At 40.3% G+C, this 23794-nt stretch overlaps 1 protein-coding gene across 1 annotated transcript; it reads right to left on the bottom strand.

Moving 5' to 3' along the window:
* Positions 1 to 4612: 4612 nt before the first annotated feature.
* Positions 4613 to 10294, bottom strand: LOC310830464 (vomeronasal type-2 receptor 26-like; the record flags this gene model as incomplete). Its single annotated transcript, XM_083710242.1, has 5 exons — positions 4613 to 5514; positions 6435 to 6561; positions 6962 to 7189; positions 7459 to 8319; positions 9812 to 10294. The coding sequence occupies 5 exons, from the start codon at positions 10292 to 10294 to the stop codon at positions 4613 to 4615; spliced, it is 2601 nt and encodes an 866-aa protein (XP_083566368.1).
* Positions 10295 to 23794: the final 13500 nt, after the last annotated feature.

Genomic DNA, 23794 nt, shown 5'->3' on the forward strand with positions numbered 1-23794 from the left:
ATAAATAGGTAAAAGAAAATGGAGTTGAAAGAAAGACTATTACTTTAGGAAGCTTAAATGTATTCCACATAAGTCTTCTTCCTTTGAAGAAATTGAAACCTTCCCTTCAGCTTTACCTTAATTCCATCATTTTTTCACTACAGGCCAAGCTGATATACCTCTGCATATATGTTGTAGCACTAGCACTGGTCTTTTCAGAGGGAAAGACATGGAAATGAAAAAAACACAACAAAAAACGTCTTACATAAACTCTTCAAGCAATGCCAGTGGTGGTTCTTCAGTAAAGGCTGTTAAAGTTTTCATGAAGCCACCATGAGTTGCAATGCCACCAATGATGAGGTTTCCTTGCTGATGGTATATGTGTTGTGGGCGATGTGGATGGGAAACCCTACATTTCACAGTTTGAGCCTGGCATACCTTGTGCGGAATCATTGCCAGCATCAAGACCACTAAAACTATCATATTCAGAATGAAGGAAATCTTGCCTGTACATAGACGATCCTTTGCTTTTCTACAGCACTATTGTTAGAGTTGTCCTGATGAAAACCATTGACTTAAATGGTACTTTCTCACACATATAAGTCTTGAAGTATGAAATGTAGAATATTGGAAATCATAGTATCAGACCCAGTCACCCATCCTAGCTCTAAATGCAGCTGGATTTATTTATAATATACCGTCTTTGCTGTTAATTTTTCTCATGGTTGCTGAAAGTTCAAGGAGGACTGGGTGAGCAGCAGACTCAATTACATGTTTTTAATAATTTAGAGGAAGGCAATCACCAGCTCAGATCCAGGGATTCCCTGTGGAATTGCTGAAGAAAACATGTTTGCTGCATCTGAACAGACTTGTTGACTGCGGTATGGGTTGTGTGGCTCCACTGGCAGAAATTCCACATTGGGTGCTACCCATGTGCTCAGGGGCCCAAAAGTCAATGCTGAGGTGGAAATTGCTTTGGAGAGAAAAGAATATGTATGAATATGATAAATTGTGGTGTGTAGTAAATAAAATCACAGAGTCAGAGGTCCATCAGTAAAAGGAAATCTTTTACTAAAGGTAAAGGCTTTATTACAAAAAACTTCAGGGGAATTACAGATCTGCTAGATTTAGAAGGCTTCGATTTAAGATTTGGTTGGCATGCTTATCTCTGGCAGAATAAGGAAAAGGTGCATAAAGGCTTCTCAAACCACATTATCAGAGGAACATTGTTAGAAGCGTGGGAAAAGAACAAAAAACTACTGGAAAAAAATACCCCCTGGTGGCTATCCCCTATCGACATATTAACTACCAAAAAAACAAATATGGAAGGTGAGAGATTGACCTATGAAGACCTCCTGGAAAGATCAGAAAGAGGATGGAAAATTAGATCTTATGAAGAGTTAAAAAGCAAATTAACAGGTTGGCTGCAGTATCATCAAATTAATGCCTTATGGAAGGAAGATAAAAAGATTGGAATGAATGAGAAAAAAATCAAAGTTCCAGGTAGAGATAATAGAAAGTAAAACTAAACTGCTATCTAAAATCTATAATCAGCTATTAGAGTGGGACACCAAGGATGATGAGGTTAAGGAGGTTATGGTAAAATAGGCAATAGACATTGGATATAATTTGGATTTTGAAAAATGGACGAAGTTGTGGACTAAAGGAATGAAATTTACAGCCTGTACTGCCCTCAGAGAAAATATGGAAAAGATGATGTATCGTTGGTACATCACCCCTGTGAAATTGCAAAAAATGTATAAGACTGGCGACAAAAGGTGTTGGAAGTGTAAATCTAAAGAGGGAAGCTTCTACCACATGTGGTAGAAATGTGCAGAAGTTAAAAAAAATTGGGATTCCATCTACAACGAACTAAAGAAAATACTTAAATACACCTTTGTCAAAAAACCCAAAGCCTTCCTTCTGGGAATGATCGGAGAGGAGACTAAGAAAGAAGATTATATAATGTTTCAATATGCAACTGTAGCTGCCAGGATTCTGTTAGCACAAAATTGGAAAACCCCAAATACCCCGACCGTTAAAGATTGGCAAATTAAATTATTTGAGTATATGGATCTGGCAAAAATGATGCAGAACATTAGACAGCAAAAAGGTTCAAGGTTTATCGACAATTGGTCTAAATTCATAACATATATGGAAACAAATTCTAGAGATATAAAAATCACAGTAGGTTTAATATAACCCTTGTGATGTGTTTATGCTAAAAAACGAAAAACTGCAGAATGGATTTAAAATTCACATAACCCAAAACCGAGATGGAGGGAAGTCAAACGTTATTTATTGTTAATTAATGTTTGTTTTTTGGTTGGTTTAGGTGTTTGATTTGGTTGATTTTTTTTTCTTTTTTTCTTTTTTAGTATGTGTTGGCTATTTTTCTTTTTCTTTCTTTGCTGTTCTTTGGTTATAGAAAACGAATAAAAAGAAGTTTTTAAAAAAAACTTCAGGGGAATAAAAACTTCAGACGTGTGAGGTACAAATAAAAGTAAGAGAGAGAGACAGACAGAGAGAGAATCACCAGCTCGCTGAGCACACAAATTTATCTCTCCTGTCTCAGTGCGACCAAAACAATATCTGCAAAAGAAATGAACCTTCTAGAATCTTCCAGCATTTGCCATTTCCTGCCCTCAAAGACTTTAGCAATGACAGAATACTGTGGAAATTCCTAAAAAGTATGGAAGCTGGCTATGTGGCAATGGGTGGCCTTTGGGGTAGGTTTTGATGGCATTTCTAGAGCTGTAGTTGTGGAGCCACAAGGAGAGAACGGGGTAGAATGTGATAATGGGGGGAGCAGGCCGGAAGTTCTGCTGGTTCAAGAAGAAGAATAGGGCCAAGAATCATGTATATATATCACTTGAGAGCTGCTTGTTTCAGGAAGGAACCCCTGGCATTACACACATAATAATAGAATATATTAAGAATGACATAGGCATAGCATTATTATTTCATTGATGATAAATATATCTGTGGGGTCTACTAATTGCAAAGTTTATTGACAATTTCCTTATCAGCTGCTACAAATTCAGAAAAAGCCTATACTCTTCAAAAATTTAAAAAGCAGCTTCTGGATTTATTATTCTATTACTAGAATAATTTATATTTCCAGTTAAAAAAAAGGAATTACCAAGGTAGTGTGCAACATAACTTAATTAATTATTGAATAAATACAAGGTCATCTCAACAATATAAAACAAACAAACACAAACACTCAGATGCACAAACACAAACATATACAGATGAATAACTAATGCAAATTATATAGATTTTTTAGGTTCTTCAGTCTTTTCTCCTTCTGAGCTGTTTCCTGTTGTTCAGCTCAAGCCTCAACAAAAGGATGTAACATTTGGATGCAAAGATGCAACCCAGCAACCCAGCACTGGAAGCTAAAATAGAAAGGACCTTCACAGCTACCATGTATTTGCCCTTAGAGCTCATATAAGTTGGCACAAAGGATAGCCACACACTGCAGAAGACCAACATGCTAAAAATGATGAACTTGGCTTCATTGAAACTATCAGGTAGCTTCCTGACAAAGAAAGCCACTGTGAAGCTGGCAATTGTCAGGAAGCCTATATAGCCCAGGATAATGTAAAACATGGTCATGGAGCCTTCGTTACATTGCATTGCAATTTCTTCTGTCACTGAGTGCATGTCTACATCTTGGAATGGGGGAGAGGTCACCAGCCAAACAGTAAAGTGCCAGTTTAAACTACCATAATAGCTTTTACCGGTATACAAGAGACAGCCACTAAAAAAATATTGCCAAAAGCTGTTAGTAGGAGGAGACATGTCAACTTCTGAGGTTCGCCAATGAACAGCAAAGCAGAAAGTAAGCAGAGCAGGAAGGAGACAAGGAGAGTGTAGGTAACGTCCCTGCTATTGGCAACAATGATGGGAATGTCATGATTCCTCATAAACATCCATAGCACCAATGCTGTGATCAAAGAAATGGTAAAGGCAAGGCTTGCTAAACAGAACACCACAGGTTCTTCATAACGCAAGAAGGATTCTTTGGACTACGGTGTCATGAAAATAACAGAATGATGACATGGGCAGTGTTCAAGGAGGTGAAGAATGATGAAATGTCTGTTCACCCTTTGCAAGGGTTTTCAGCAGGGAAGAGTTTGACAGGTTTGTTTTATAATTTTATGTCAGAAAACTTTCATAAAGGACAGGGGTATACAAATTCTCCCATCTTTTTACTTAATGAACTGTTTCCGACTGTTCAACTCAGGCTTCAACACACTAACATTACATTTGGGGGAAGAAAGACATATACTTCTGGCAATTCCTGCAGCCAAACTGGTGCCAAATATATTGCTTTCCTTTCCTTTGTATTAACTCAGCAAGGCCAAGAGGGGGTCTTATCATCTGGACAGCCCAGGACTTCCACATTAACTGCTCAAGATTGATTTTTCTATTATTATAACCATTTAAGCATGCCACATACAATACCATAAACTACCAAGGCTGTGTACAACATAATAATAAACACCACATCATCACTACAATATCTGAGTAAAAACAAAAACAAAAACAAAAAACAAATACTTGGACAAACAAAGATAAGTCCAGATTGCAAATTATAGTTTAGGAAAGAGATTTATTAAATTCTTCAATGTTTAACCCTTATGAGTTGTTCCCTGTTGTTCAACTCAGGTTTAAACACAATAATGTAACATTTGTGGGAAAATATGCAGCCCAGAAGGCCAGCGCAGGAAGCTAAGATAGAGAAGATCTCCACAATAACCATGTATTTCCCCTTTGTGCTGAGGTAAGTTGGCACAAAGGATAGCCACACGCTGCAAAAGACCAACATGCTGAAAGTGATGAACTTGGCTTCATTAAAACTATCAGGCAGTTTCCTGGCAAAGAAAGCCACTGTGAAGCTGGCAATTGCCAGGAAGACCATATAGCCCAGGACAACGTAAAACATGGTCACAGACCCTTCATTACATTTCAGTACAATTTCTTCTACCATTGAGTGCATGTCTACATCTTGGAATGGGGGAGAGGTCACCAGCCACACAGTACAAATGCCAGTTTGAATAAGGGAAAAGGAAAGAACAATGCAGGTGGCCAGCTTTTTCCCCACCCACCTCCTCATTCTTGATCCTGGCTTGGTTGCCATGAAAGCTAGAACTACGGTGAGGGTTTTTGCCATCACACAAGAAACAGCCACTGAGAAGATGATGCCAAAAACAGCTTGTTGGAGGAGACATGTCAACTTCTGAGGCTGGCCAATGAACAACAATGCGGAAAGGAAGCAGAGCAGGAGGGAGACGAGGAGGGTGTAGGTGAGGTCCCTGTTGTTGGCAATGACGATGGGAGTGTCATGGTGCTTCATAAATGTCCCCAGCACCAGAGCTGTGATCAAAGAAAAGGAAATTGCAATGCAGCCTAAAGTGAGCCCCAAAGGTTCTTCATAAGACAAGAAGGTTACAATCTTGGGAATGCATGTATCCTGATTCTTACTTGGGTACTTCTCATCTGTGCATTTAATACAGTCATTCATATCTGAAACAGGAAAAGACATAAGCCTTCTTTCTGCATTACCTGAGTGTTGAGGTCTAATGTAAAAAAATATATTTGCAGTGCTGTACATATAATCACAGCTGCAAAGTAACACTGATATTTGATACCACTATGTTGATCATAGCATGATTTAGAATTCATGTGTGAAATAGAACCTCACACACCAGTAATGTGTGAAAAGGACTATGGTATTGATCTTACATGAAACCTTAATAATATGCCTAAATGGTTCCTTTCATAGTTGTATAAGTTGACCCCTACATCTGTGATTTTCTTTGTGAAAAATTTAGGTTTTTCCTATTCATTCCAGTAGGTGTACCTCTTAAGTTTGTCCCAACTTTCCAATTCATTGAGTTACTTATGGTAAATCAGTACCAAAAGGGCATGTGCACAAATAGTTGTATTGGTTTTTTTAAAAAAATCCCTCAGAATTGAACAAAACCAGAAACCTAAACAAGCATACCACATTAAATAAGATATTTAACTGTAGTTTGTTTCTGGAGATTTCTGGTTTTTCATAATTATGAAATATATTCAGGAACACTGGAAAAAGGAGCACAGGCAGAATAGAAAATAAATCAACTTTAAATTTTCAGCTTACACTTTTAATTTTAACATGCTGTGTAATAGACTGGAGAGGATTTTTTTGTGATTCGCCTGTGCAGTTTTCTGGTTCTATGTAAATCTGAGGGACCAACAAAAAATATACACTGCTAGTTCCTTTCAGAAGCATACCAGAAATAGTTATGAGCATGATCAATCCCATATAAATTAAACCGGAATTTACGAGGGGAAAACATTAAGCTTGGTGTAGCCTGATTGTAATAATGTGTCCCTAACACAAATCAAATTGGAATACCGAGAACACAAAACACCCAGTAGCATCAATTATACTTACTTACCCTCCTTGTCTGATATCTTCCCTTCTGGACATGAGATGCAATTGTAGCAGCAAAATGGTTTCCCTTCTTTCACTTTCTTGCTGGAACCAGGATGGCAGCTCTCACTGCATGTAGAAAGTGGCTGGGCCTAATCCATAAGTCAGAAAGCAAAATAATGAGCTTGGAATCTTTAAATTTCATGGGCCTTTCCACTTCTTTTTGCAATGTTAAGGAATTTCAAGCACATATGCACCTTACATGCAAATTAAAGTACAAATTCCATTCCATCATAGACACACAGAAGGAAGGCTTTAAAGACCTCCTGGTAGCTTTGTATGATAGGCTTAGGTGTGAGGCTAACAGCAAAACTGGAAACAGATCCATCATTAACATGATTGTTCGTTAAAGAACTAGGTTGTACTTTGAGAGAATACTGACACTAATCCTTAGTCTGGGCTCTTATATGTTTGATGACAGTTTTGAAGAGATACAGTTACTGACACTATTCTCTAAAACACTTTCACCCTAAATCTCCAATTGGATCCTACCTGGTTAAACCAGTAATGCCATGTTATGGCCTCTTCATTGATAGTGAATGCTTCATCTGGAGGAACTTGCGGATCCATCCTCCCAATTTTTATTCTGTGAAAAGATTGGTTGGATGAAACCACCCAGTTGATGACATCGAATCCAGCTAGTAACTGCCCATTATTATCAAAGGAGATCTTGTCCCCAGCACTGTTGTTAAATGAAACATGTCTCAAGTAGTGATGGAGCTGGATGGAATAAAAAGGAGTAGGGTTTTCAGACTAATGTCTAATGGTAGCAAGAATGATTTACTGAAGAGTTTTGTGCAGGAGGCAAATAGTGAAATATCTGCTAAACCTTTATAACTGAGAGACAATAGAAAGGATCACTATGTTATTAAGTAAACTGATAAGAATACACACAGCTAACCCTAACCCTACCCCACCATTTAATGGGAAATAATGTTATAATACAGTAGATATTATGCATTTTCACGTCCAAATGTTCAGGCCACTACCTGCGATATCTCTTGATTCTGTAGTTTCATTCTCGCTCCATCCAGATTTGCACTGTGCTTGACTCCAGATGAGGACATTGCATGTAAAGCATGGGCCACAGCATAGACAGCATTGTAGATGTTGTAGCTGTGGCCCATCATGCTCATTTCAAAGAAGGGTTTTGGAAGGTTCTCTAGCTTCTCCTCCCTAGTGCAAATGTATCCATCCATGTTACCTACATCCGTTTTTGACAATGTGCAACCAAAGGCCTGCTGCCAGAAGTCCCTGATGAACCCATCTCCTTTAGGGATGGAAGGATTTCTGGTCTCAATAAAAGACTGGAATCCTGGTACATCATTGGAGTGAATCTTGAAGGCTAGCGTACCATGGATTATTTCTGTAACAAAATTCCTTTGATGGACTGTTGATGTAAGCTCCATCTGGGCTGTAAGAATCCAAACTTTCCCTCTTGGTATGCTTGTCTCACATTCTTGTTTTGACAGATATGGAAACCATCTCAAATACATCATGGCATTTGATTCTCCATAAAAAACCACTATGTTGGCTTTACTATTCATGATTTCATTATGTAATTTACCTCCTCTTTCTAGGTTTTCATCAATTTCATCGAAAGAAATAAACATGGGGATTCTTTCTATGAAGGCAAAACAGACACCGCTCTGAGAAAACAGTGGAATGATGATTTGCACACTTCTTTCCCCACTGTCAGTATCTGCGACTACAACCCCAATCCACACCCATCTAAAATGAAGAAGCAAAGAGAGTATCCCTCTATATTGAAGGGTTTCCTGAGCGGTCATCTGGTAAAAATCAAGCCCTGGAGTTTTATCATTCATCACTGGATTCGAACCATATACCAGCTAAAAGAAAATGTAGGAAGGGAAAAAGAGACAGTTATAGTCATTTTTAAGATGTAGTTTCATATGCTCTGATCAATCAATACATTAAGACGCAAGGTTTATAGCAAGTGATAAGGTAAGTGGATATTATTGCCTCTTATCAAGATAGGGGGCTAGTCCTGAGAGATTTGTGCTTAGTCTAAGGACTTCTTTTTTTCAGGTACATGACATCAGCAGGTACATGACATCAAAATGAAGCAAATGGTCTCTATTGTGAATTCTTCGTTGAAGTGCACTGCAGTGTAGCAGAGCTTCACTCCTGACACTGTTGTTGCTGCAGCATCCCTGGATGGTGCTGAAGTGCGTCAAAGTGCAAGCAAGCTCCGGGAAGAATGGATACATCAGTGTAAAGGGCTTCTGATGCATCTGCACAGTCCTGACAACAACACCAACCGGCACTGTCCAAATAAGCCACAGTGATGCTGGTCCTGGGAAGATGGTTCTGCCCTACTGCAGTGGTTGCTACCTTATGTGGCTATCTGCAAAACTGCTTACACTATACTATACTATAATATGACATATGCATATTGTGAGATGTGTTTTTCTGGGACATGGATGTCTACTTGATGAAACTCCTTTCCTAGGAAGGCTCTCCTTACCACAACTCTCATGCACCTCCTTCTCAGTATGAAGTCTTTTCCATGCAAAGAAGGATTCAATGCTCTTTATTCAAACAACAACAACAACAACAACAACAACAACAACAATTTAAAAAGATGTTTCTTCTTAACTACAGGGGCAGGAGGAAAGAGTAAAATGAAACATACATACGAATTTATACAAAAAATTAAAAAAACACAAGCCCTAACTTTCTTTGTCCTGCCGTTCTATGTTTACTTTGCTTTATCATTGCTTGGGTATTTTACTGTCTATAATGCTATTATTGTTGGTTTACCATGTCACAAGTCCTAAATACAGGTTTGCGTGGCGAGTTCCCGCCTCCCAGCAGTAGGAATAAAGACGCATGGCACTGTTATTTTAGGTTAATGAGCTAAAATTGGCCACAACTTTATTGGTTACAGGTGATGAGCAGTATTGGCTTAGGCATTGGTCCTAACCAACTATCAGGCTTCAGCCTGTGTGCTTGCAGACTGGGAAGGGTTAACACCAGCAGGGTGAGCCCTGCTGATGCACATCAACTAGGAACTCCGCCGGGGGTCACTGATCGGGGGCGTGCCTTAGGCCCTCACCTCCATAGGTTTCGGACAGGGCCACGTCCCCTGGAATCCTTCATCAGACTACACTTCAATATCTGGGGGAGGTGATGGCACTTCCTCCCCCCCCCCCCCCGTCAATCTACATAACCAGCTCCTGCGCGAGGTCGTAAGTGGCTTTAACAGAATTAAACCTCCCTTTCTCTGAATTGCAAAATAAAATCAAGAAGAACGAAAGCCACATAAAAAAGTATTGCATTTCCATAGTTTCAATATACACAAAGGCATATAATCCCTACCTGTGGAATCTTATAGATATCCAGGATATTTGCCACAACAACAGAGATTTCAGAATCCAGTCCCCCAATGACCGCTGTCAGATTATGCTGGATGTCACAGACGTAGTTGGGGGAAAACCTCTCTAACGAAGATAAAAGTAGCATTGTGGCATGGTAGGTCAACTTTTCATTAAAATAGCTGTCATATATGTGGAAGCCCAAGGTGATATTGGGTAAGAGCTGAGGGTTGTCATTGACCTCCTTTACTGCAAATGCCAAGGCCAAAATATGCTGATAATTCTTTGACACTACACTAGAATTAAAATTGCATTCTGTATCAGAATGATATTTCACACTTTTTGAAAAACCAACACCACTATCTGCATTTTCATGTTGATAATGTTTAATTGCAGTATTCCAAAGAAATCCTAAAGTCAAGATTCTCTTGCTGGAGAAGGTTAGGGTTACGAGGACGTGGTCCTCCAATAGCAGAGACAAAGTCATCTGTGACAAACACCTATGCTATGCTCGTGAAGAACTCTCTGGACATGGATGCATTTAAGAGTTTTTCCACAAGTAGTTGCCAATTTTAGGCTTCAGAGCAAATCCATGCCTCCCGTGGTTCCCAGGCACCTTTATCTTGAAAGAGCCAATTCAGAATTGGGCCCCTCCTTGAGAGCAGTCAGGAGCTGGAATAACTGCATTTATGCTGATTGGAATGGGGAGGCTTAAAAAAAGGCAGCTACATGTGGGAAGGGTGTTAATCAACATACTCAAAACTACAGCCTTCATTGTTGGAAGCCCACCTCATCACATTTAGAATAATGCTCTTAATGAATTGTATTTCTTGAGACTCTCATTAGGGTTAGGTTAAATTTTCAATCATGCATGCATGTCGCAGAGACGTGTTATCAACATGAGTATTTTATGAGAGCTTGTGCCTGACATCACAACAACCTGTGTGGATTACAGAATCTAGAACAACAGTGCCATCTATCTGAATTATTGTTGAGGTTTTGTGTGGATTTTGCTTTCTGACTATCTCACAAGGTATATTATTTACGGCAGAGCTGATTATTGTCCAAGCAGAAGAGTAAGCTTGTGGCGACTATGTGTAAATGGAATCGGATCTAGAGCAAGGCATTTCCATACACCCAGAGTCCTTCTATCATTTCCTATGGGTGAAGATAATGGAGAGCGAATGTACAATATAGCACACTTCCCTACTTGTGCTTGTCCAAGCCATTGCTAAACAGCCCCCAGTAGAGTGAGATTCCTCAATCAAAGCTGCTATATTTAATAAACAGCATGGTAACGTGAGTTAAACTGCTTTGGGCGAAGATAACAGAGCCCAACAATTTCAGAACTTAGAACACTAAACATTTTGTGAGTCACCTGTGAGTTATATCATAAACTTCACCCAAATGTAATTCCAAGGTACAAATATATGTTTTTCAATATAGGCCTTTATTACCGACTCTCTTATGAAGTTACTTTCTATGAAAAAGAATTATATGAGAAAATGGAATTTAACTAAGCAAGTAGGAATATATATGTTTTCATATCAAGTCAGAGGAAGGAACTGAGTTGATGGCAGCTCTCATGAGTCAAAAGATTCTAGTATTTTACATCACATGAAATATACAAATTAAGATAAAATGCATGTATACCAGAAGCAATTGCCTCTGAGTGATGTTTCCAGACAACATCCAAAAATCAGTTTTGTTTAACAATCTTTACATTAACATATAACATTAGAATGTGTCGAAGAAAGACATGAGTGGTGCAAGAATAAAAGCAGAATTGAAATGTGAGCCAAAGAAACTGGAGGGGAACTTTTTTGTAACAGTCAGGAGGAAAAAGATATAAGAAGGTAAAAGAAAATGGAGTTGAAAGAAAGACTTTTATTTTAGGAAGCTTAAATGTATTCCACAGAAGTCTTCGTCCTCTAGAAAAATTGAAACCTTTACCTTCAGCTTCACCTTAATTCAATCATTCTTTTTTCTATAGGCTAAGTTGATATACCTCTGCATAAACGTTGTAGCACTAGCACTGGTCTTTTCAGAGGGAAGGACATGGAAATGAAATAAACTTCTTACATGAAATCTTCAAGCAATGATAGTGGCGGTTCTTCAGTAAAAGCTGTTAAAGGTTTCATGAAGCCACCATGACTTGCAATGCCACCAATGATGAGGTTTCCTTGCTGATGGTATATGTGTTGTGGGCGATGTGGATGGGAAACCCTACATTTCACGGTTTGAGCCTGGCATACATTGTGAGGAATCACTGCCAGCATCAAGACCACTAAAATTATCATATTCAGAATGAAGGAAATGGTCTTGAAGTATGTAATCTAGACTATTGGAGATCATAGTATCAGACCCAGTCCCTCTCCCTGACTCTAAATGCTGCTGGGTTTATTTATAATATGCTGTTAATTTTTCTCATGGTTGCTGAAACTTCAAGCAGTACTGGGTGAGCAGCAGACTCAATTATATGTTTTTAATAATTTAGAGGAAGGTAATCACCAGCTCAAATCCAGGGATTCCCTGTGGAATTGCTGAAGAAAACATGTTTGTCACATCTGAGCAGACATGTTGACTGTTGCTTTCTTTGGTAGAAATGGAGACTTGTGGAATAACCCTCAGCAAGAAAAGGGTGCTAGAAGTGACTGCTGGGTTGTCCCACCCACCAGTCAAAGTTGGCCCATCAGGTGGGGTCAGATAGAGATCTGGCGCCAGAACCAAAAGGTTCCACATTCCTAATTAGGGCTTGGGAGATGAGAGTTCAAATATGCACTCTGTAGTAGAGTTCACTGGGTAAGCTGAGGCAAGCCACAGTCTCTCAGCCTAACCTACATAACAGGGTTGTGGTGAGGGTAAAATTGGGAGACGGAGAGCCGTGTACACCACCTTGAGCTCTATGTAGGAAATGTGGGATATAAATGTAATAAGAAAAGGACATTAGGAATATAAAGACTATGATCTGGCATTTTGTGCTAGTTATAACTTAGGCTCAATGGAGCAACGCGTTCTCTTGGTATTTCAGCCCCAATCCTTTCCCCCCATAGGTTGGAGGCATCACTGTGAGTGATCATAGCAGCGTGATCAGATCATCCAGGACACTTTTGACAATCAGGAGACTTGTTTACAGGCTCCAACATCAGGAAATACAATTTAAACTTGACTGCCCTTTAGCTGACCTTAATGTGATGAGAGGTGAGGCCCTGAGGTCTAAATTGGAGGATTCTAGGTGTGTCAGGATGTTATTGCCTGCTCTGTAGGTAATGCAAAGGCAGTACAGTGGTTAAACTTGATAACCTTAGAGCTCTCTCCCAACCATACAGAAGATTCCCCCCCCCCATTTCTTTGTTTAATCATAATATCATTTTTTATTCTTTTTAATTGGTGTTGATGATTATAATGTTGTTAATGATATCCACTGAGTTTTCAAGGTACATTACAAAAAGGAGTAATTTTAGCTTTTCCTAAGTAACCTTGGGTGCCTGTTAAAGTGTTTGACGAATGTAATTTGGACAAATCTTGATGCAAACTAACCTGATCTGCATCTCCCATGCAATTTTCTCCTGATTTTACAATACATTTAATGCATTTTGATATATTTTTCTAGTTGAAGAAAAAATAGTTTAGGATAAAATACATTTAGAAATGTGAATGGTAAGATAAAATGCACATTTGTACATTTAAATATGTATTTAATTACATATTTAATTTCATATTTTATGCTCTTAAGATACTGTACATGGAAACCTTGAAATAAGTAACTGAGGTATTTGATTGTTTGAAATATTTCTAGATGTTTTTAAATGTTTCAAAATTGTTTTAAAATGTTTTTTGTTCATTTTCAAATGGGTTTTTATTTTATTTTATTTTAAATTGTATTGTTTTAACTTTTTAAAGTTTGCCACTGAGGAAGAGTGGGATATAAGTCAATTAATAAAGAAAGAAAAATAAACATTTCTATCATACACCTCTAGCATGATCTGTTCATGCTTACAGGGAAAAGCTGCTTATAAAGAACAGGGCATTATATAACCTGGTTCTGTAGAAGAAGAAGAGTTTGGATTTGATATCCCGCTTAAATCACTACCCTAGGGAGTCTCAAAGCGGCTAACATTCTCCTTTCCCTTCCTCCCCCACAACAAACACTCTGTGAGGTGAGTGGGGCTGAGAGACTTCAAAGAAGTGTGACTGGCCCAAGGTCACCCAGCAGCTGCATGGGAGGAACGGGGAATCGAACCCGGTTCACCAGATTACGAGACTACCACTCTTAACCACTACACCACACTGGCTCTCTGTAGCATGTAGAGGGTTTGTTTGTTTGTTTGTTTGTTTGCTTGCTTGCTTGCTTTGCAAAATCTCTAAGAGGAAACCCACAAAAAAACCCAAAAAACTAAAAACCACTGACTACATGTTGCATTCATATAGGGCTGCAATATGCTCTGGCTTTCCCAGACATTTTCCTGCTTTTCAGAAATTACACCCGGATGCTGTTTTCGATGGGCAAACCCAGGATATATGGCAGCCCTATGGTAGATTAATGCAACATGTTGTCAGTGGTGCACTTAGGTAATTTTTGGCTCTGGATGTAATACTCATTCAGGAATCCTGTCAATCAATCCCTTTAGATTATAATAGCTAATGCTTCCAAATATGGTAAGATAGTCCTGCTGTTTTGGGGGCCCCTCTTGCCTATTCCGTTGAATGGTGTCCTGGACGTCTGCCCCAAATCCTGCTCTGACAGCATCACTGCATGGTGCCTTAGTTTTTCAAAGCAGACCTAAAGCCCTTTTGCAGCACCTTGTTGGCGAATTGCTACCCTGGACCAGTGAGAAATCACTTCATCAACTTTTCTAAACAATGATTTGAAGGCTGTATTCGGTCCCAGCCCAATACTGATGTGGTGGTGGGGAACAAAATGTTCTGGAATTGATAGGACATCCTACAAGAGCATATAGGAAGAGAAGTTGCTATTTGATTGCACCCTTTTAAAAAAAACAAACTGGTATTTTACATCCGCCTCACCCTGAGAAATCCCATTACTGACTCACAATGCTTATGCTACCAGTAAATCAGCCCACATCAAATTCAATCACACAGAAGCTAATTTTTTATTCTCTTGCCTACACACACCAAAAGGGTTAAATAATGCCACCTACACAAAGGAACGAGTTAGGGCGGAAAGTTTTCAATGGGTCTATTGTCTCTATTCAGAAAGGAGATATTTGACATCAAGGTGACATGATCAGAACAACACACACCTCTTCTATTTGACATCAGCCAAAGAGACAATGATAGACTGAAGGCATGTCCATACAAGAAGCTCCTGAGTGAATGTTTGGAGCTTTAGAAACTGAGGAAGCAGAGCATGGAAAAGGTGGGATTATATGACATGGGATTTGAAGAATTTGACACATTAATGTCCATCCTTTCTCCATACATCACCCATGATCGATCAGTTCCTCACATGGCCCATTTTCTAAGATAAGGTGAATAGGTGTTGGTACCTTGGAGCTTGTGAATTTCCAAGCATCTAAGACTAGAGTGGAAACAAGATTGGAAGGTTTTTTTGATAGACAAATCTAAAATTTCTACATGGCAAATTTTAAAATTGCAATTTTCAATACTGATTGCTAGCAAATGACATTTTTATAAAAAGGTACACATAAGAGAACAGTCTCAAGTGCCAGGGTTCATGTCAGTGTCCAAATTCCCAGAAAGAAGCCTTTCCTTGGTTTATCCCTGCTGAAGGTAGAAGACACATTTATTTTTAGATAGCAAGACAGGGGCAGGGAGAAATGGATTCTGAAAGAGATAGATAATCACATCCAGGGACAGTTTTTGGTAACATTGCACCCTGAACAAGGAAAACATTTAGCAAAACAACAACAAGAAGCCAACAAATATTTCTTGTTTTCACAATAATTCCTTTTGGCCTCTAGAGGTCTCTGTAAGATCTTGTGGGACTCTCAAATGTGAGTGAGGACATGCATTGTTGACACTAACCATGTCTGCCGATGTTTAACATCTTTTCCTCAGTGAAAAGCATATGCATTGAGCATCCCTGCACTCGGCCTGCTCTTGGAAACCACGAAATTACCTAAAGGCCCCATCAACTTCTTCACATCTACCCTAGTTCATTGTCATGTGTCTGAAGAAGGCATTTCTGATTGCATCTTCCCAGGCATCATTTCTGGATCATGTGGCCCACCCACTTCAGTTGAGTGCTCTAGTGATAGCTTGCTGATACCAGCAGTCCTTAAAGCTCTAGGCTTCCAGGGCCTGTGGTACCGGTTGGATGGGAGCTGTGTTATCAGGTGTGGCTCCGATATCTTTTTGCTGCTGTTGTGGGTGAACTGAGGTGTGTCTCTTTTATCAGCTCCATGGAGAGCAGCTTAATCAGCTGTCACTGGAGCGTGGAAAAATAATTATTATTTATTGAATATATATACTGCCCTTTACCTGGAGGTCTCTGGGTGGTTCACAGAATAAAATCAAAATATAAAACCAGAAAATACACAATCAAAATAAAAACAACAACTCAATAACCTCCCCCCCAACCCCCACATTTTAAAAAGGAATAGGATGTCAATCAAATCAACCAAAGGCTTGGATAAAAAGGAAAGTTTTTGCCTGGAGCCTAAAGGTATATAATGAAGCTACCATTCACATGGGAGAGCATTCCACAGATGGGGAGCCACTGCAGAGAAGGCGCGTTCTTGTGTTGCCACCCTCCGGACCTCTCAAGGAGAAGGGCCTCAGAAGATGATCTCAGGGTCCCGGTAGGTTCATATGGAAAGGAGGCAGTCCTTGAGGTATTGCAGTCCTGAGCCAGTTAAGGCTTTAAAGGTCAAAACCAGAACTTTGAAATGGGCCTGGAAACTAATTGGAAGCCAGGGCATTCGAACCAGGATCGGTGTAATATGCTCAAACCATCTTGCTCTTGTGAGCAACCTGGCTGCTGAATTCTGCACTAGCTGAAGTTTCTGAACCATCTTCAGAGGCAGCCCTATGTATAACACATTGCAGTAATCTAACCTTGAAGTTTTCAGAGCATAGACAACAATAGCTAGGCTATCCCTGTCCAGATAGGGGCATAGCTGGGTCACCAGCTGAAGATGATGGAAGGCACTCCAGGCCACTGAGGCCACCTGAGCCTCGAGCGACAGCAAAGGATCCAAGAGTGCTCCCAAGTTATGAGCCTGCTCCTTCAGAGGAAGTGTAACCCCATCAAGAGCAGGCGATCTCCCACCCATCCAGTCTAGGAACCACCCACTAACAGTGCCTCAGTCTTATCTGGATTCAGTTTCAGTTTGTTGGCTCTCATTCAGTTCTCCCTGTTCACCCACCCAGGTTTCAATGACACATGCCAGATCAGCCTCTTCATCCACAATCAGATCATGGATGAGGGAGATTATATTCTGGGCCGACCTGGCATTCAACAGCAGCTGTCACAAACCCAAGGGCTGGCTGATATGACAACAACAGGTTGGAGGAGGGGCTGACACATGGCACAGTCACTAACTGCCTATGTGCCTCTCTTCCCACACCACACTTATCTCTACCCCTACCCTTTAAAGATGCCTTTGAAGATGTCAACGCCTTGCTGATATTTGGGGCTGGTGAAGTTAGCAACTCAGATGAATGGTTGGTGGAGGGAATGATAACACCTACAAGGCTCATTTCATCACATGTTATAACAGAGTTCTTCATGATTTGGCTTGTGAAAATCCCATGGGGGTTACTTTTCATGGGAAGAGATCCATGGATTCTGATGTAGCAAGAATAATTTTCACAGCCATGGGAATGTGAATCCACTGTTCTGAGCTTCTTGGAAATATCAAGTTGCATCTAAGTTAAGCTCAGAGTAGACCTACGGATATGAATGGATCTAAGTCAGGCATATCCATTAACATCAATGGATTTACTCTGAATATTCTGGCTATGACCAATGTTCTCATTGACACAGTTTAACTTAATCTGGCTAGCAAAGTAGTCTGCGTTCATTGTTCTCTCACACACAAAAACATCAAGAGGAATGGAATATGTAAGTTTCCAGTTTCATGGTTCAGAAATATAAAGATTTAGCACTGGTTCCAAAACTAATTATTGTGTGGGAAGCAGGGAGATGTGGGAACAGGAATCTGTGGATTAGATGGGGAAGCCCCATGGACCAGATTCACTTCACAGTTTGGAGGTTCCCCAACCTTGCTTTAGGCTGACTGTGTAACTCAGATTCTTTCTGTGTTTACTTAAATCTTCCCCATTATGAGATGAAACTAGAGTCAATCATGAGCATCGTGTTCCCTTCTAACGTTCCTGCATTATTAATATACAGTGTGGAAGGGATAGTTGCATCATCAGAACTCAGGCTTATTAATCACCATGAGACAGTAAATAGTAGATTGAAGAAGTTTACAGAGTTTATGCCCACCAACACCACTGTCTCCAGGATTGTTAGGGGTCCCCGGAAAGGTGACTTTAGTGAGCTCCTCTTTCCCCCTTTGGCAATTCTTAACTGCCTTCCCTATTCCTTGCTACTATTGCTGCTGTCCATTTGATCACTCCTGCTAAGAAAGGACAGCTCTAGATGACTGGTTTATTGAGCATTCATCCTGATTTGTTTGCACAGATCTTAGATACAGGTTAGACTGATTTGTTTGTGGAATTGTTCTATGACAATGATCATTGTCCTCCTTCATTCTTTCTAATTTGCTTGTGGCATGGTTACACATCTTCCTGTTAATCATTCATTCTTCCTACACTTTTCAATGTATTTCCGCATTACATTTTGCTAACCGCAGAAAATGTGTTTCTTGTGCTTTTGCAACAGAGTGCTTTAATCCACATTGTGCAAACCTAAATTCCTGCTATGCACACTTTATTCCCTCCCACAAAACAGTGATGGTCTGGAGGCACCCTAAAATCCACACCACCGCCCAGGGACTGAGGGCAAAATGACCAGAAATCCTTCTCCTTGCTTCCCTGGCTGTTTGCTAACTCAGAGAATATAAGCAAGCAGCTACAGCAAGGAATAGGTGCATTGGTGACAGGTCTCAGCATATCTGTCAACTTTTCCCTTTTCTTGCAAGGAATCCTATTCAGAATAAGGAAATTTCCCTTAAAAAAGGAAAACGTTGACAGCTATGAGTCTCAGGTGTGTGCAATTCTTAACTGCCTTCCCTATTGCTTGCCACTATTTCTGCTGCAATAAGTTACACACATACCTTAAATTTGGTTTCCTTGGAAAGAAGGCAGAGGAGACCCAAACCCCATTTGATTCAACCAAAATCTCATTACAGCTTGCACAATGAAAGGTTTTATGTCATTGGAGAACACATGTTTTGCATGCAAAGAGTCTCTCTCTCTCTCTCTCTCTCTCTCTCTCTCTCTCTCTCTCTTTGAATATAATTTTTATTAAATTTTCACTTTAAACAATAAACAGTAATTTCAAACATTCGTCTACAACTCTCATTCCCTACCACTCTGCCGAGTTTATGACTTTCCTCCATCCCACCAACAAGCTTACCCTTTTCAAATCTAGATCTTGCAGTTTAATCTGCATGCAAACGGTCTCAGGTTCAATCCTTTATAACTACCAGTAGGACTGGAGGTAAAATTCCGAACTAAAATGGTGTGTGTGTGTTAGCACAGAGCAGCAGAAAAATAGCCTCAAATTAAAAATAAATAAATACAAAAATAATAAACCAACAAATCAACACAATGGCCTGGTGAAATAAAGTGACCTTTACAGAGCATTGGAATGCCTGAGGTGCATTTCTTTTTAGGACAGGTGTAGAGAATATATGTTCCTCCAGATGTTGTTGGACTATAACTCCCATCAGCCCCAATCAGCATGGCCAATGGTCAAAGCTAATGGGACTTGAGTCCAATAATGTATGGAGAGCCAAAGTTTCCCACAGGACATAGGAGTCTCAGGCAAGGGGGCACTCTACTCCCTATGCCCTACTTCCAGAAGGTCCTGTCCTTTATCTCTGGGCAGTTCATGCAGCAGTAGAAGGTGGTTCTTGGAGGTGCAGCCTATCATTTGCTTGGAGGTGCAGCCTATCATATATTTAAAAACTGTTTACTAGTGCTGCAAACATGCTCTAATGAAGCCCTATCAACAAGATAATCTAAGGTGAACAATAAAATTGCCTCCTTTTTGCATATTTGCATCTGGTCAATGACATTTTGGGTGAGAGAAACTAAATAGCACTAGAGCATGAAAAAGATTGCCTCAAACAGTACAACTTGCAGCGTTCTCCACTGAGGTTTCCGGTGCCCTTCCTGTGTCAATTGCAACACCCTCCCAACTTCAATTTGCTTTAAATTTGAAATAGCTCATTAGCCTTCCAGTTTTACCTCTTTCTCCTCCTTGCCCTGTGGCTGGATAGAGAGAGGCCTCATCACCCACATACCTGCCGGGCCCCATATTAAGCAGAAATTAATTTCCTTGCAGGCGTCTCATGGACGCCCTTCACTCCTGTGTCACTCGTAACTTGGCAGGTGCTGATGAAAATTATCTTTATGACATCCGTGTAGTGCTAGAGTGTCAGGGAGGGTTATTATCTCTGAGACACACTAACAAGAGGCCAATCACACAAACACATTACTGAGGGCAGGGAAGGTTCCTGCAAGGTCACTCAGTCCATCTTTCACAGCTGTATCAGGATTAGTGCAAGGTGTGGGATGTGCTTAGACACTTTGTGATTACGTCTTTGGGGGCAGTTTTATTGGGTGAGGGCTAACTGTAACAAGTGGGGTTCAAATGACCCCCAGTGTATCAAGTGAAAACAGGGGAATGTATAATTATAACTGGAGGTGCTGCTGAGCTTCTTCTGGATAAGACTTGCAAAGGAATGGAAACTAAGAGCTACAAGACCCAGAATGTTTTTCTCCTCCATATCTTCAAGGCGTTTTCTGGCCTTAGGCAAAGGGCAAGATGACTCCCCTCCCTCTTCCACACACAGAAACTGGCACATACATCTTGCTCAGGACAGGACACCATATTCCACCACTGCACCTGACACAACAGGCCAGTTTAGGTAGAGGCCAGGATAGGACAAGCTATGTGATATCTGTAGATCTGTCATCCAATTGAAGGAATGGCCAGGGGGCTTAGAAGGAAAAGGCAAGGCGTTGTCACCGCTGCCTCCCAGAATCTACTGCCTTAGGTGGTTGCATCACTATGCCTAATGGTATGGCTGGACCTGCTGACAGGTAAAAATTAAGATGCTGCAAGGACACACACAGAAAGGATATGTGTAAGAGGTGAGGGAAGTCAGTCCTCCTCAGGTCGTCCATGGGGTATTAGCTGTACCAACCATACCCTCAGTTTTTGCCCCTACAACATTTATCAAGGGTATTGTTATTATTATTTATGAATCATCTCTCTCTCTGTGTGATGAGGTAGAGCTGATGAGTGTGGCTTGAAGGGAGGGGTGTAGCTGCAGATGGGTGGGGGAGAGCTCCAAGATGGAGGGTAAGGCTCATACCAGTGAAAGGTGATGGTGGTGGAGTGTGAAGTCAGTCAGCAAACCTAATGGTTATGGGTGGTGGGAGCTGGAGCACATTATAACAGGTGATGCCTGCCCTGCCCAGTAAAATTCAGAGTGGGAAAGGCAATGGCTATTTCCTTGAATTAATTCAAGGATCTCCTGCCCCCTTCCCCCTTTGTTTTGACTGATCGGGGGAGGCTCGGGAGTCACAGCCGGCCAGCCATTGCCCAGTTTTTTTTAAAAAAACTCTGTGCATTTATGTTTCACAGGGTGCAAAAGAAGGCTTTGCACCTTTATACAATATGCATGTGTGCTTGGGCCCAGGGTCTTTTGCCTCACCATCCCCACTACTGACTCCCTGTTGCTATGCAGCTGCGGGGGGTGGGGGGTGGAGTGTTCCCAGATTCACTGAAAAAAATATGGTAACCATACATTAGTTCCTTGCGGTTCTGACTTCTGGAACTTTAGCAAAGCTTTGATTGCAATGTCCCATTGCAAAATCCCTTCCCTGTGGCATTTGCTGCCTCCTCTTTCTCTCCCTTTTGTGATGTATCTCTCCACCTTTCCCGCGCAGCTCTCTAGAATCAGTTTTAATTAATGATAATTAAACATGACATGACATTGGGTGCCATTTAAGGATCAGGAGGTGCTCTGGCGACAGTAAGCTTAGCTGTGTCGGTACATTTCAACACAGTGACATTCGGGAAAGGGTCACTGCTGCTGCACTAAGACAGGGGAATTCTTCCTCATACTCTTTTCTGTTGTAACCCAGAGATTGCAGGATGGTAAAAGGTTTCATCAGAAGGGCTAATTTGAGAAGAAAATGGAGGAGGATAGAGGCTCAATGATGGCTCCTCCAAATACTCTGATGTCAAATCCTATGGCCATAGATGATAATCAGTCACAATTCTCTTTGCCTCTAACCATTCAGCTTGGGAGCCAGACAGTGGCTCAGTTTGTCCCATGACCTCCATTTCAGTTACTGATTCCTGTTTTAAATTCTCCTTGTAGAAAACTGGCAAAGAGATGTAGCTCTGAAGCAGAGCACATCATTTCCATGCAAAAGGTCCCAGGTTCAACCTCAAGCATCTCCGGGAAGTGTTGGGAACAACCCAGATAGTCAGTCAGCCAGTGTAGATAGTACTGATCTAAATGGACCTATGGTGTGACAAGGTATGTGGCAACTTCCCATTCCACTTGGAGTTCTGCCTCTTCTCATTAATTTACTAAGTCTACATGAAACTTCTTTTCTTACCTAAACATATGAAGTAGTGTCATACTAAATCAGACCATTGAGCAATCTAGCCTGGTTTCGACAATTCTGACTAGCAGCCACTCTCTGGTGTGCTACATAGAAGTTTTCAACATTCCCTACTCCCTGATCATTTAAACTGCAGTTATTGGGATTGAAACTAAGGCTATTGGCTTACAAGGCTGGTGTTCCTCCACCTCCCAAGATGGATATAAATGAAAGAAGGCCATTAATGGGTTAATATATGTAGATATGAAGCTTAGATACTGTATGTCATCACTTTAATTATTTATCTGCATCCTGAATTATTATTGAGCTTCTTCTTCTTTGCATATATGCACCCTCCTAGATTTCACAGATGAAAAAGACAGACACCTTTGTTTAATTGTAACACCCTTATCTCAAACCAAGGATCAAACCAAAGATTGGCCAATTGGGGCGGAGAGATCTTCCTAAGAATGTCCCATGGGAACAATATGGCAGAGCATCATTCCCATGGGGTTTCCAATCTCAGATTTCAAAGAGACCGTTGTCAGACCTGCTAAGTGTAGTAAAGTCACTTCTTGAAGCAGTCCCAAATCTATCTCTCTCTCTCTCTCTCTCTCTCTCTCTCTCTCTCTCTCACACACACACACACACACACACACACACGGTATACCCAATTATTAGTCATCTGATTTTTCAAATAAGCCCACAATTCACAGGTGCTTTGAATTTGTCCCACCCGGGAAGAATGGCAGATGAAGTTGATTGGCTATATGGAACTGGTGGAAATGACTGGCAGAATCCGAGACCAGGGAGAAGAGTCGGTGGAAGAAGATTGGAAAAAATTTAAAGATTATTTACAGAAATATTGTAAAATTAATGAGCTTTAGAAAAAAGGTGGAATGAAGCTATATGGCTTTAGCATAAATGTTAAAAGGAACTAGGTACAGATAGATTGTTAATGTATTAAAGGGAAAAAACTAGGTTAGAATATATTAAGATTAATTATAGGACAGAAAATAGATGAAGATGGAAAGGACTTGCTGAAATAGTTAATTGAAGTGGAATACAAAAAGGGAGACATGAGGAAGTCAATGAAACAAGTGAATGAAAGTTAAGATTGAAAATATTGGAAGTGTTTTTAATTGTTTTTGTTTTGTTTTGTTAACTCAATGTTTTATGTAGCGTTTTTGTTTTTGTATTTTATTATATTGTTATGTCTAATTTTTATTTTTTATTTTTGTAC

This window comes from Podarcis gaigeae (genome assembly GCF_964106915.1).
Source record: "Podarcis gaigeae genome assembly, chromosome: 13".
In the NCBI taxonomy this organism is placed as follows: domain Eukaryota; kingdom Metazoa; phylum Chordata; class Lepidosauria; order Squamata; family Lacertidae; genus Podarcis; species Podarcis gaigeae.